The sequence below is a fragment of the Vanessa tameamea genome, chromosome 14, assembly GCF_037043105.1.
Source record: "Vanessa tameamea isolate UH-Manoa-2023 chromosome 14, ilVanTame1 primary haplotype, whole genome shotgun sequence".
Classification (NCBI taxonomy): domain Eukaryota; kingdom Metazoa; phylum Arthropoda; class Insecta; order Lepidoptera; family Nymphalidae; genus Vanessa; species Vanessa tameamea.
Window position 1 is genome coordinate 7,470,897 of NC_087322.1, and position 15,962 is coordinate 7,486,858.

Sequence of the window (15,962 nt, forward strand, 5' to 3'; positions counted from 1 at the left end):
TACCTTCATTTGACTCACCATTATCTGCAATAGATTTGTCATCGTTTTCAGGTGCAGCGTTATGAACAGAGAAGGTCGAGAAATTGGGCTGTTGCGCCGGCGCGCTCGATGTTTGTTCTGGAAATAGTTCCGCAAGGTCCGCATCGTCGATGACCTGTAGGATTTATTTCTGATAAGTTAATGACGTCATAGTCTAGGTTATAGGAAATGTAATAGGTATAATATAATTATAATTTATTACGACATTTATCTTTCGGCGCTGTAAATACGAATTAAATATATATTTATTTTTTCAAAATTAAAGTTACTCCTAAAAAAACAAATAATTCAAAAGAATGTCACTCTTGATAGTGAGTAAATATTTATATAAAAAGTGATATTATTAGAATGTTAAACATTTTACAAGTTATGCTTACCTGCAATTGGCAAGCGGCCGCGAGAGCAGCGTTAGAATCATCGGGCGACGTGTGTGCGGAACCGCCAGCAGCATCCGCAGTGTCGGAATCAGAAGACGATGATGAGGATGAGGACGATGACGATGATGATGACGAAGTTGACGATGACGTACTACTACCGCATGCGCCGCTCTCAGCCGCTGATGAGGCGAACTGTAAATAATTTAATTATATGAGATGATTAAATTATAACATTAAAGATTATTTAGAATCTACTATTATTATCAAAATGCAACAAAAACGGTTCCATATAAAAAGAAACAAAAATTTTATAAAGACAAACTTTGGTCAACATTTTTATCGTTTTGTGTCTATGCAGACGAAACTACTTGACTCAACGAAAGATACAAAGCATAGGATAATTCACTATTTATATTTACACTTCAAAGATTTTTCATACACAAATTATGGCAGAAAGTAAAATCATTCTTCAATATAGAAATAATTAAGTCTAACCAACTATTGTGATAACTTTTTCAGAGACGCAATTTATAACCAGAGACATAACATTCGTTAAGATAGCTCCGCATTTGCTAAGAATGTTGAAGCAATTGCAGAGTTTAACGACAATAATCACATTGAGCGAGAGGTGCCATTAGCTCGGCAAGATTGATTTAGCGTAACTAGTACCGACAGTTGTTTCGCAAGGGCTCTCACTGGCCGCAATACTGCACCTTTACATTCGTAACAGGCTACACAAACAGTGCATTAAATCTAACGACCATTCATACATTTCCTGTATATTGCTTGGATTTCGTTTTATTTGCACATTAGTTCATCGTGTATGACCGAAAATATCGATGTTTAGTTTGCACGTTCGCGCCGGTCGTGCGCGATTAGTGGAAGTACTCGTATATGTGCCAATAAATATATACAATAATACTGCATATAACGCCAAGTTGTTCTTCCCTTTCCCTAAGTGGAACTTTGAAGAACGAATGTACAACTCACGACTTTCGATAACACAATGAAAGCAAGGGATTTACAGCACGCTTCTATTATTTGACTTGTCTAACGCGGCTTATCTGCGATCGTTCTCTTGCAATTAATTTTAGGCTTATTTAATTATAATAGTTTATAATCTCTTTAAGTTAATTCTCTAAAAATGACCTGTTTATAATTGATAATAATGAATCCACGGAGAATAGGTACAATATGCTACTAAAATTATATGATTGTTTTGAAATAATATAAGCCAAATGAAATAATTTAGTTTTTTAAATAAAAATAAGCCTCCCAACAATATTATTATTGTACTATGTTATCATCTAAAATATTTAGAAACACAACCAGATATCTGTTTCGTAAAGCAAGTAAATAAAGTCGTAAATCAAGTTAAATAGGCGGAAACCATACATATTATTTCAATTATTAGGTACCCATAGACAAGCCATATCAAACGCAGCTAATAATGTATTAAAGGTATTAAGTTATAAGTATAAGTTATTTTATTAAGTATTGTTGAGGAATAAGGTGATGTATGAAGGGCACTAATCAATAAGGCGGAAGGGCAAGCAGCCCTCGCAATGCAAGGGGCTAAAGTGTCGTGTGGCCGGTGGCCTTATCACGGCTCGCATATCAAACACCCTGAACTACCCCATGTTAACACGGCACCGAGGCCTTTTTCACACAAATTGTAAAAATATACAATAAATACGTATTTTTAATTTCCTAATATAATCAAATAAAATGGTTATATAATTAAATTGTTCTCTCATATAGGTATATTGTTTCCATGAGTCAATATTAATGCAGATATTAGATACTTAATATCTACTCATATCTTATTATTATGATCCGTCAGGAATGATTGATCGAATATGTAAGTATAAATTAATAACATGATTTTGTAATTAAGCAAATAATAACGTCATTGCGTCATTTAAATAGAAATATAATGTTATCAATAACAAAAAATTAGCGAATGTCGTTGTGTTCGACACTTGCATAAGTTTTTTATACCACATTTGGATTATCCATACCTGACTTATGATGAGTACATAAAGAGTACTTGCTTCTAGTTTACCAAATTGTTTGCCGTTTATGGTCACTGATTAACTCCTTGTGGTCACAGCATGAAGTCGCAACACTTGTAACCTTCCCCCATAAACGTTATCTAATGCAAAAGTATTTACTCAAATCGGACTGAAAATTCCTGAGATTAGTGTGTATAACTACACAATTTCTCCAGTTTTAAGATAATACGATTTATAGAGGCACCACTACTTGTGACTATTAAAAATGTTGAAATATCTTGCTATATAAATTAATTTTGTAATAGTATATATTATATTTTGTTTGTGTCTACTAGATTTAACTTCAAAAAATAAAATAAAATGATAATAACTAGATTAATATAAAAATCATAGCTTGAAAAAATGAAATCTACATGAAACGTCTCACATTTGAATCGACAATAGTGTAACAGTGCCTGTACCTCAGTCAGACGGCGCCGACACGAATATCACATTAACGACCTCGTGATCTACGGAGATTTATATCTGACAGTAAGTCAAACAAACGCAAAACGTTTATCGAATAGCTTTCAAAACGTTTTTGTTTGTTAAAATAGGGACACTCAGCGATGAAATCATGTCAGTATAACTACATACATACATACATATAACTGAATATATACATACATATAACTGAATACACTATAACGGAATCATGTCTGTGCGTTCAATTTATTTTCTAATAAACTGGTGTAGGACTTTATTATCCATGTAGCCCGCATGTATTTTCTTTTTAAAAGTAAGCCTTTTTAAACACAATGAAGTCACAACGAATATCATTAAAACTAAGTATGGGTTACCAATTTCATACTAAATACGAAATGTGAAAAGCGGGAAATTCTTAGATTTATTTAAAAATAAAACAGATGATATATATAAAAAAAGTCTTAAATACGAGTGCCAAACAAGAAAGAATCGTCTCATACAGACGTAAACAGTTTTCTTTTATAATATTATCCTATCAGTATGATAGCTTCAATATCATACTAACGTAAAATATTGCTATCGCACGGGCGATGTGTGTGTATTAAAAACAGTAAAACATTAACCATTACTTTCTATTTAAAAATATCACTTCCATTAACGTGATCTACGACACAAATTGAAACTTGGAAGTTATTTGCACGAGTCATTGACCCCGAGTCCGAATCTCGAAAACAATACTCGCTGGTAATGGAACACTCTAATGATCGCGTATCGAGGTTGATCTTAAATTATATTGTGTTCAATAGCATCTACAAAGAACACGGCGATTAGCGTCACGAATTACAAAGTGTTGAATTATGCGTTTGAAATTTTTACGCACGTTTCATGCCTTTAATCAATATTATATTGAATTAGTACCTAACTAGATACGTTGTCAGTATACATAATTTTATAATAAACTGATTCAAATCCCATTCGATGAGAAACTTAAACTTGCGAGTCAATTAATAAAGAGTATACTAAAATACAAGACGAAATCGAAAAAAACAAGGCTATAAAAAATAGTTAATAATTTAACAAATAACAAATGCCTACTATGTATAATTAGTTAACAAAAAGTCAACCGACTACAATATAACAAAAAATGCACGAAATGTAAAACATGATTCAATTGGGGTTTTTTTTAATGTTTTATGTATATAACCATAATCTTATCTTAATCTTACTGAAGGCTACACTTGTTTTTCAAATATATATTTTTTACCAAAATATCTTGTAGTAACACTAAATATACTGAACTATGTATATATATAATTATAAGAATGAATAGTTTTTGATAACGTGTTGTAATATATCTAAAACTGCTAGTCCACATTTTAAAGTTTATTTTTAATTTACAGTAAAGTTTAAAATTAATATGATATTCATTTTGATAAGGATTAAGTTTGTGTTAAACCATTTGACCTTAAGTTATCGGAAAGTGCGTAAGCGCCAATAAATGAGCATTAATGTAAGTTACTTCTTCTAAGATTTCGATAAAATCCGTGATTTTACATAAAAGTCTATAATTATAATGGACTTTAAGTCATCACAGTTGTTACAAGATTGAGCAATAAAACTAAATAGATAAAAAGTGTACGCTGAGGACAATCTATAAAACATTGTTTTCACAATTATATAAAAAACGGCATCTTGTACAAATAATGTTTATAATTTTAATTGTATTAACTACATCTATAGTAGTTTAAATCTCCCAAATCAGTCTAGCCGAATACCAATCGATGAACACAAATAATAAAAAAACATACGCGTCAAACATACAACAATCTCCTTTTTTTGGAGTAGGTTAAAAATAATATACAGTTCGAACGGTGATCGATCAAGAGAGGCCGTGAACTTGACTGCGACAGACAATCGAGCGTCAGTCTGAGCACAGATATCAAATAGCGGAAGGGCAAGAGAAAGGCCGACGAGCGATATTTGCGTGTATTGTGTATTGCGCGTATTGTTAAGCATGTAAGCGATACTACGATCGAATCTCTCCGCACAAGCGCTAATGATGTTCACATACATCAACAATTACTAATAAATAGCTACGATTGCGTGAGCCTATGCCATATTAGCTTTCCATTTTAACTATAACAAGAGCGAACTGATTAATCAGTATAGAATTAAGCTGCATTTAGCTACTGAATAAACATCAAAAATCTATTAATCAGAACATAATACAAATCGCCAATCGCATATTGCGATCGTTTCATAATATCAATCCGCTGCGGTGGCCAGTGCGGCGAGCTGGTAACCAATCACTGCATCTGAGCCATACGTCCAAAAGATCAATTAGCTTTTCTATGGACATTTCATTTTACATCTTACCTACAACTGCAAAAAGATCTCAATCCCACGCACCTATCAGCAGTTGCAATATTTCTGCAAATGATTATATTCTACCGCGAGGCCGTACACTCGCGTAATTGGTAACGATTATTAAGAGAATTTATATTCGATAAGTTGACAGGTCGTGCCTCAAATTAAATTAAATTTCAGTTAAAGTTGAATTTTAAGCGTGACACATATACGTAGCCGTTTTGATAATATAATGGTACGTTCAGATAATCACCGGCTGCCGGAAATCTTCGTTTTGTAATTTAGTTATTCGCTTCACACTCATTCACTGAATTGCTTTCGGACAAAGAGCTGTGAAGTAGATATAATCAGAACGATTATTGCTATAGCTTTACACATCGAGATATTCAAATTCGGATGTCTTCTACTTAAGATTCAGTGGTAACAAGTACAAGATAAAGTAATCTTATCGCAATGCACATAATTACCGGTTTACATATACGTATAGCCCGCATCGGAACGAGTATCGTAAACCACGCCGTTAATAGACGATTATTTTCAGTTTTAGTTTTTGTCGTCAGTTGCTAGCACCTACGCATTAATAGAACAGGGCTGTAATATCTTGGAACATTAAAAAAAAATCAAAATGTATTCCCTCAGAACAATTATTACATCTTAGAGCTCGCTAGAAGTTCACTTCGAAGTATAAAAATGTACGCAAAATAAATATGCATTGTTGCAATGACAGTTTGCGCGCGTAGTAAGTGTGCATTCAGGATTAAAGGTTACATTATTAATTGGCAGCCCTGAATGAAGGCGGCTATCCGGTGGCGGTTGATTGTACTCATCAAGGTTTTCTGCACTCAAGGACGTTGGTTGCTAGACGATTGCTGTCGAACGCCTCTTATTATTTCTCCCCAGACACATCTCGTTTTTGTCTCGACTCATTTATATTCATGATACATATCGACTGTTAATCCCTATAAATCGTGTTTATAAATCTGCAGTTAAGTTATGAAAACCTAAAGGCATCTTGTTATATTATAAAACTTATGAAAGGTAAATACTCGTTAGGAGTTTACAATGGTCAAGTCAAGGGAATTGTGATTTTCTAATAATGGCTAGTTTTAAGTTTGATATTATACATTTTTTTAAGTTGATGTCCTATAAAAGCTATGAACACTAAAAAAAAATTAATGAATATTCTTTCATCATTCTTTTATCATCAGAACATCACTAAGAATATTCCTTTTCAATATCGTACAGAACGATTGTCATTGTAATAATTATAGTTGATAAAAAATAAATGTTAAAAAAAAGATTGCGCAACAATAAGATAATGGTAACTAAAATTTATAGATTCAAAGTTCGTACAGTGTCGGACGCATGTTTAAAATGAGATATTGATTTGGAATTTTTTAAGACCACGAAACGTGCCGGGTATCAATGCTTAGTCGGTTTATTTAAATCAGTTTTTGTATAGACGAAGCACCAACAAAAACTATAGACTATGTTCATCTACTAGGGTTCACTCACCTCGACAAACCGAATGTGCGAACCTCATTGTCTAGTTACATTTTTTGTGGCATATGGCCAGTTCACGGTGTTTGAGCAGATGGTAAACAATTACAATCTGCCTTTTCGTCTCGATCTCAGATAATCCGTAAGATGGCTAGCGTTTAGCACATGATTCGTTTAACACATTATGATCATATCAATATTCGAACAATGCGGTTACTTTTGACAATTCATCCGATTCAGGGGTATATGCAAATAAACAGCACGTCAACAAGGCTCATTCGAAGTCGAAAAAAAAAAACAAAACAAGGACAAGGACAAAAGGACTACCAGTCAGAGCCATCGCACATATGAGGACGGCAGTCTTTAATTACTTTTATTTACGTCGAGGATATCGCGTTTTTATGACTTGAATGGCTGGCTTAAATAAACATAAGTAATAATTACACAGTTGCTTAACCGAGAGCGTAATTTTTAAGCTCGGGCGAGTCATGATATTGACATTTGGCGTATAGAATGTATTATTAACTCCGGTAAGCTGGTGCACTTATGAAGTTACTGATCTATCATCAATTACTTTTTTATTATTGTTACCGTTAGCAATATAAGTAATGAGCAGAATAGTAACATAGAAAGTAAGTTCATTCGAAAATAACTCACAAATACTTTAAACTTAAAATTATATATTACATTATCATATAAAACTGTAAACCTACTGTAATATGTTGTTATGTAGTACATAGTTCCTTATGTATATTATATCCTTTTTAATTAATATTTCTGCGTTTAAATGATGTATTTCCTTTATCAAAATCAATAAATAAACCCCAAAAGTACCTAAAAAAAGACTATTTGTTAATGTTAACTTGGTAGGGTTAAGATCATAAATATGTCCATAATTTGATAATAAAATAAACATGTGACTACACGAGACATATTGCGGTTTTAAAATAAAGCAATGTCCGAGCGTGTTCACGATGTGCAAAGTGGGTGTTGCGTCTGGAAACCGCAACTTAATAGTATGTGAAACGCGTGCACCCAAGTATCTTTAAACTTTATAATGTAAATAATTTAACAAATAATTGATAAATTTACTATAATAAAATATGAAATAATATAAATTACAATTTTACATGCGATTACACATAGTGTTGTTAATCAGTAAGATGTCATCATGCATATATTAGTGGATATAATATGAGTTTTTTATCAAATATAAAAAGGCATATAATAGTAATATAAACATATAAATGTATCGTAATGTTAAACGAATATAATATATATTGAAATATACGTGAAAAAAAAATAACAATTGGTTTTATATATTTTTTGCTGCATATTATTTTTCCAATTCGTCGTTTGAATATGAATAAATTAATTGAGATATAAAACTACAATCAAAGCTGCCGAATAATAAATATTATCGGAAACAGCGTACCTGTTAAGATAAATAACCGTCGCTAATGCCAGCGATCAGGCAAACGATATAAAAAAAATGTAATGGGGCTGCCAAACTGGTGTGATCATCAATTCGCAAATAAAACACGTGTTGTCTGATCGACGGACTTCGTGCTACAATTTTTACTTTATTATTCACATAAAGCAGAAACCGAATTTGATAAACTTAATATTTCTTTTAGTATAATATAGGTATTTCATATGCGTGTTATCTTTATTTTATTTTAAAGGAATAAAACTTATTATTTGGGCGTGAATTTACGTTAAACTACATACTATATTATTATTTTAATATTTTTACGTCAACGCAAGTCATTACTTGCGATGTGTTTTCAATTATAAGTTTTAACCTTCCTTTTCATATGATGTACCTACTTTTGACCGAGTGCCAAGAACAATTTAAACGGTAAAGGTTCTCGACGAATAAATTGTGAAACATGTTTGAATCATACAAAGCTAATAGTCAGCTCGTTAAAGTATTAAGTGGCTTATTGAGCCAACTATCAAACACTGTTGATTCAATTACACGAACAAATAAATTATATCTTATTAAAATGCATCGCGTTCTCAAGTCATCTCTATAAACACTCGATTATTAATGCCGTTTATAATAATTTTCAACAAAAACACTCGCCAAACATTCATAAGGCGTGATGTCACTCTGTCACATTGTGAATAGGTACAAGTGCTACGCGACGACGAAATAAAAACACCATGATATTGTTTACGGTCTTCATCGAAATCATTTTAAAGGACACGTCAATACAAAAAGAGGACAATGAAGTATTAAAACTAAATTCATGTTCTAAAGATATCATCATCTTATTTTATATAACCATTTAAGCGTCAGTTTTTTGCGTAATGTTCGACACTTTTTAATTGTTTTTAAATTTATTTAATAAATTATAATATTAAGTTTTATGTACCTTCATATAACATTTATGTTTATATGACTTTGACCTTTTTCTGTTACATACTATACTTGTCCGAAGCAAGCATAGTGTAGTAACCACCAGTAAATATTCCACTGCTAGTCAAGACATTTACTTTGGGGGAGGATTGGAACTTAATCGTCAGATGTGTGTGAAATAGGAAATTCACAGTACCACCAAGCATCAATATTATATATTACTGTTTGAAGAGCGAGTGACCCGGTGTAAATAAAATTACAAGACACGTGTATTGAATCTATTGAATAATTTACAATACCACGGTCTATGAAGAAGGTAACCAATTAAAATCTAGTGCCCATTATTCGTGGGCTCTCTAAAAGTAAAAAAAAAATATAATTATTATTAGTAGGTACATACAAAATATTAAAATATTGTCGTAAAAGGCATTTGATTAAGGTAAAAAAATGTACGTAACGTCGTACTGCTACAAGTAATTTGTAATTTTAATACCATTAATGAAAAGTGGAACCACACAAGGAGTTAAGGCATCTACAATTTGTCCATTTTTTTTATTAATGAAAACAAGTACCCACGTATAAGCGAATATATTAATTTATTTAATTGAAATCAATATGTATTGTTTGTACTTGTATAAAACAAATTGCTTTCATTTCCGACTGTCAATTATTTCGCCTACATTTTAAAATTACACGACTAATTTTGATATGGTTTTTACCACTTATTAGTAGGCAAGTTCTTTTAATTAAACTTTACTTTATACTTTATTTATGATTAAGTCAATAAAAAGGGGAACAAAGGATGTTCTGACATGTCTACGGTTTTTATCACACAATCCCAAACAATATTATACTAAAAATTAGTTTTAACCATTTTGTGTAAATAAACTAATTATTATTTACAATTTGCACGTTTGACTACTTTTCATTCCTTTTTAATATCGTAGACAAATAGATCAGATCTGTGTTATATTTGTCTATATTTCTTGATTCATAATCACCGTACCTCGTAACTACTTGTACATATTGAAAAAACCTTGAAGTAATAGTGTAGAAATATTTTTGAAACACCTCGTCCTACTTCCTTCACTAGTGACGACAGTTCGGCTCAATCATTTTTCTTACAGAAAATCAAAATTGCAATTAAAATAATCACCTAGCATTCTTGCCATTATTCCACGCGGTTATGATTTCTACAGTAAATCATTATTAATAATAATATTATATAAAATCATAACGAAACGATATACTACAACCATTCGACTATTCGAACATACAACTTCACTTTTAGGTCAATGTCCAATTACGTTGATACCTGTGATGAAAATAAGTTATGGAAGATGAAGTATATATTCAATTTATTATATAAATAATAATACTGTAAATATATTTCATAATCAAACTGCAAAGAAAGTGTTTTATCGAGCGGAGTATTTTATATAACGACGAACATTATACGAGATACAATCGTGAATATTAAGTAGCTGGATGATGACTGAGAGCATCTTGACGTTACAACCGCCATTTTAAATACATATACTTAAAACAATGTTGTAAAATCGAGACATGTGTGATATCGAAACGAGATTTTCCTCGTGACTCGCTTTGAATGAACAAAAAATATTTTATCGGTATATCTAACTTTATTAACAGATTAAATATATATAAATTTATTTATTTAAGCAAATAGTATGTTAAGTAAAAAGTCGATTATAATTAAAATATTAGAATTTAACCTAATATAACTATAGATATTTGATATATCTATGCGACCCGAGAAATAATAAACAAGAAAATTACACTATATTTAACGAAAATATCAAAACCATTATCCAGTAATTTGACCGTCAATAATAATACATTTCAAATATTATAATGATGGATAGAATATTTCGTAATTTTCGGCACAGCAATACTCAACATTTTAAGCATTTCCGTTCAATGCGAGATTCAATTATTATGCAAAAAAATCTACCAAATAAATTTACATTAAAACTCAGGCGTCATATTTACTATAATCTAATTGTATATTATTTTATATTGTCTTTTTTGAAATTATGTCTTCACAAGTCATACACTGTAGTTTTATCTAGTGTTACGAATATATGTCAAAATTATCGACCTCTTTCTTAAAGTAGCTTACATTTCGACTATTTGAAACATGTGCCAATGTTTTGTACCAAACTTAATGACGCAATAACAAATCGGGGAAGCGCGCTGAATCCTATCGAATATTCATTTCAAAACTATGCACGTCGTCCAAATTATATTATGAGAATTGGAAGCACTTTTTTTCAATGTTCAAATTAATAAACTTAAATAAGATTTGAGTAATACTACGTGTACAAGTAATACCGAATCGTTAATTTTATAGTTCGGGATAAAAATATCTGACCGTGATCGACTGAAAGTACACATAATTTACTATGACTTCTATTGTATTATTTCATTGTTTATATTTCAATTATGACGTCCAATTGGACGCAAGAAACTAATTAAATTTACTTCTAAATAGTGTTAAATTTTAATTTATGCCATTAAATGTACCTAAGTCAGCATCATAATACTACTATAGATGACGTAAATAATATAATCATTACTTCCAGTATCACCAAAAGCTGATTTAATTACAGTAATACTCGCTAATGATACAGAAATGCGCCTTTCGTTTGTATATTACATGTGGACAACGCTCGTGTAGATTGAAGGGTTGCCTTGGCCGTTCCGGGCGGGCAGGCACCGATGCACACCGCACCTACTACGTCGACCTGAAGAATGGTTACCGATACCGAACGACTAACCTATTGACTCGTTTTGAGTGATAGGCATTTTAATTAATGCGATAACATTTACTTCTTTAAAGAAATACTATACGCATCATCAATTTTTAGATTGTTAGACAATTCGTTTATTAAATACAAACTCATATATAATACTTTAATAAGGCACATTTTAAATCAACTTTTGTATGATTATAATTTAAACAAAACATCACAGTAAACGAATTATAACTTCACACTATTCTCGTCGATAAGGAACAAAATGTCAGATTTCAATCTTTAATCAAATAGTTATATAAATTGTATCTAACTATCACAAATATTATTAAAAATATTTATTGCAATATTTGTAACTAAAAAACGAAAAGAAAATTATTAAAATAGTTTAACGTAATAAAAACAGCGCTACAAAACTCCGTGTTACATTTTCGTTTTATTTAATATAAGCATAAAGTATTTTGTATATATAACCTTTATAGATAGAACAAAATACCAGCAAAACATATTAATTAACTTGTTGTTATTTGTCAACCTTACATCGCGACAACATTTCAAATCACACTGGCGCCCATGACTCAGAATTAGGCGCCCGATAATGTAGTAGGTACCTTCGATCATAATCTACAGATCCTGACCAAACTAATTAAGGTGCACACATTAGGGCGCAAATGGATGGAGCATTCGTGTAATAATACTAATAACACCCTTAATGTAGTCAAGCATTTTTAAATATTTTTAATAACAGGGGAGTGACTTGTTGTTGCTTATAGTAATAAAAAATAAACAGTGTAAAAATTTACAAATTCTAAAACGTCCCTTGTGCACTAAGAGTTAGTTAGTTCACAAAAGTTTGCATGCACATGGGCAGCTATTATGAAAAAGTATTATAATAACTACACTAAAACTGTTGTAATTACGAAGCATCATTTCAAACTATGAACTTGGTGCATTAAATTATAACTCATCATATATTTTACAATAAAGTACTGATTCTGCATTCCAATTCTCGAAACGGCAAATAATGATTTGCGATAAGCAGTAATCGCATGAAAGCTAGGCTAGCTTAGAACTGGTTGCTTTCCTAAGTCGCTCTGAGTAAAAGGGAGTAAGTCTCAACGGGCATTGAGAAATCATATTTTATACGACTATATACATATAACATGGCTTGTTGGTAATGAAGTACCGTGCTATGCACAACGTTCACGACGTAGTGGCAGTATTCCCGGCGATGACAAGATAGCAGACCGCAACTTCCTTATCCGTTACGCGATATAATCGGCTAAGAACGTTGTCTCATTTGAATAACCAACGACTTGAGAAGTCCCGATCTAAATATATTCCTTGATGAAATGGCCTGAAACCGTAGGAACTTCAATGAATATCGAGTCGGTTTATTAGATTATATTATATCATTCGGAATGAATTATAATGTTTTATTTAAACATTTTAAGAGCATGTACGGAGCCGACTGGTATATGAACACCGATAATCCCATTAATATCTGCTGTAGCATTTACGTTGGAATTCTCTAGAAATTTCCCGGGTTCCCGCGAAGTTCAGATCGTGACTGCGCGTCGCGTTCGGCGCAATTTGCTTACCCATACAGTGCCGGTGCGCGCCGTTCTAATCATGTGTAAAATATTGCCGTACCTCGTCACTGTAACACGGAATCAGGACGGCACGTCAAAAAGTCACAGTGAAACATTTTGAGATTAATTGACTACGATAGTCGCTGCACGATTACCGTTGTCTGCACTCAAAGCTGACTTTGAACGTGATCGTAAACCTGTTAGGCAAATGTTAAATATATTTTCTTATTATAGACCGATCTATGTGCGAAGCGCAGAAGTAGTGGCGACTATATTGTAACCCTCAGCATAAAATGGTCGGTTAAGTAATCCATCCGAACAATTCCCATAAAAGCGCGGAGAATCGACGAGATCAAGTTGAACGTGACCTCAAGTCGGCGAGTAACAAGCCGGGTGTTACGAAGTGCGAGAGGAGGGCCGAGGGCCTATTAGAACAATAGTAGCGCGCAGAACCATACGATCATAAAGTCGCACCTAGAATCAGTTATAAAGCATACACACCTGACATGCCACAATCTAACTAATCTCGGGAATAATACTTTAGTACTATAATATTTTAATGATAAATTTTAATATTTTAGATCTCAAATAAATACTGAAAATGTTTTTCACATGGTAGTTGAAAAAATTGCTTTCAAAATCCAATTTTTTATATACTTAACAATAATTATTACGCTCTTATTACAATAATTTAACGTAAAATAATTTAATTATTTTCTATTAATACATCTTCAATTGTTTATTGCTTCAACGATCCTACGTTAATAACAATGAAGTAATTAATGATTAATTACAAAATAATTATAAAGGATAATTGTAATGACCGCAAATTACCATAATACATACAACGTGATAGACATTAACAACTAATCGTCCATTGACAATATAATAATAATTAAAAGAAGCTACCAGAACAACACAAGTATTTTGTATAACAATTATTATTTATGCGTTCAGGTTAGATAATAAGAAACATTTTTGATTGAAACGTTTACGGAACTGTCTCGCCGAATAAAAATAACAAAATCAGATGACAACACAATTGAATTTGAATGATCAGGTGATATAGCATTTCATGAATACAAAATGTTCTACAAGATTATATTATAGACAAGTTGCAAGCCTCGACCTTTTTAAAGGGAAAATAAAGATTTATTTTAAACCTGTAAAAGATTAAACAGTCATCAATAAAAAATATGGAGAAGTGCTGAGAGGTTGGAGATTAAAGATTATATTTTCTTTTAATTTGATAAATATAAAAATGTACTTGAAAACATTATGGTACAGTATTTAAAGAATATCGATATCGGCGACACAAACCGGGAAAAACCGTATAAATATTTCATAAATATCAGTCAAGCTGTTTAGGAAGAGAAGAATTGTGAAAACACGCACATCGGAATTTTATATAAAACATGTACAAAACAAAGATTATACGAATTTCACAACCACAAAAGCTAAATGAAATAAACGCAGTTTTATATAATAGGTAAAGGAATGCTTTACGTAAAACAGCTCTACAGCTTTGTTTATGTGGTAAGGGAGGTAGGGGTACTGCATTCCCACGCGTCAGTCGGCACACGCGGATACGATGGTTCCGATCACCGCCCCCACTAATTGAGGAGATGCATCCAAGGACGCTTCAATACCGTACTGTTAAATACGACGATAATTAATATTTGCTTTTCATTTAGAAAAAATATACAACCATAACTATTACTGTAATAAAAAAAAAACGTTAAAAGACAAATACGATATATTATATCGCAAATTATAAAACTATCAATAGTTAATTTGTAATTTGAATAATAAATGGATGGATATATATTTTATCTTCAAACTAGCAAATCTTCTAAGACGTGTTTTCTGTGTACTTTATCTTACTATTATTTAGACTGAGTTTATTTCTGATCGGCTTACGTGTTTTTATTTCCAGGCAGCTTCAACGCATATGCACTGATAATACTCACCTACTATTTTATTAGCCGCTTTGTGAAAAAAATACATTGTTTTTAACGATTAAATATTTACTAGGTCCTAGTTTAGTCTTGACAAGTAAATATAAATAGCATATCGTTCCATAGCATTACTATTAATGATAAGTGACATAGCATATAACTATGCTGAACTTGAGAGACGTGTGGGCGGCAATCATCCGGCACTATCTACCAATGAACTTCGCATACTTCATCGCAGTTTACACGGAAAGCAACTAATAAATTCTGAAATACAGTGTATACGTTTTATTATATTATTATTATTATTAAAACGATGGTAACTTTTAAATATATACACGTTAAAGATAATTTTAATTAATTCGACTGCTGATATCCTGCACACTATGAATATAATTCATAAAGTGGTCACCGAATTATCGATAAAATCGAAACGGCAGCTGCTATTGCTATAAATATCAATACGGTCCATTGTCGTAACCATATTCAAACAAAATATAAACAATAAGA

The 15,962-nt window shown here is 31.8% G+C and overlaps 1 protein-coding gene across 5 annotated transcripts in view; it reads right to left on the reverse strand.

Annotated features, from left to right (window-relative positions):
- Positions 1–15,962, reverse strand: part of LOC113398677 (uncharacterized) — a 45,854-nt gene that overhangs the window by 14,894 nt on the left and 14,998 nt on the right. For 4 of the 5 annotated variants that reach the window (XM_026637538.2, XM_026637540.2, XM_064216848.1 and 1 more), the window contains 2 exons: positions 417–608; positions 4–154 (listed from right to left, as the gene is read on the reverse strand). In XM_026637538.2, the coding sequence (XP_026493323.2) occupies positions 4–154; positions 417–608 (343 nt within the window). The remainder of the gene's footprint in view (positions 1–3; positions 155–416; positions 609–15,962) is intronic. The other variant, XM_026637539.2, reaches the window with a different exon arrangement.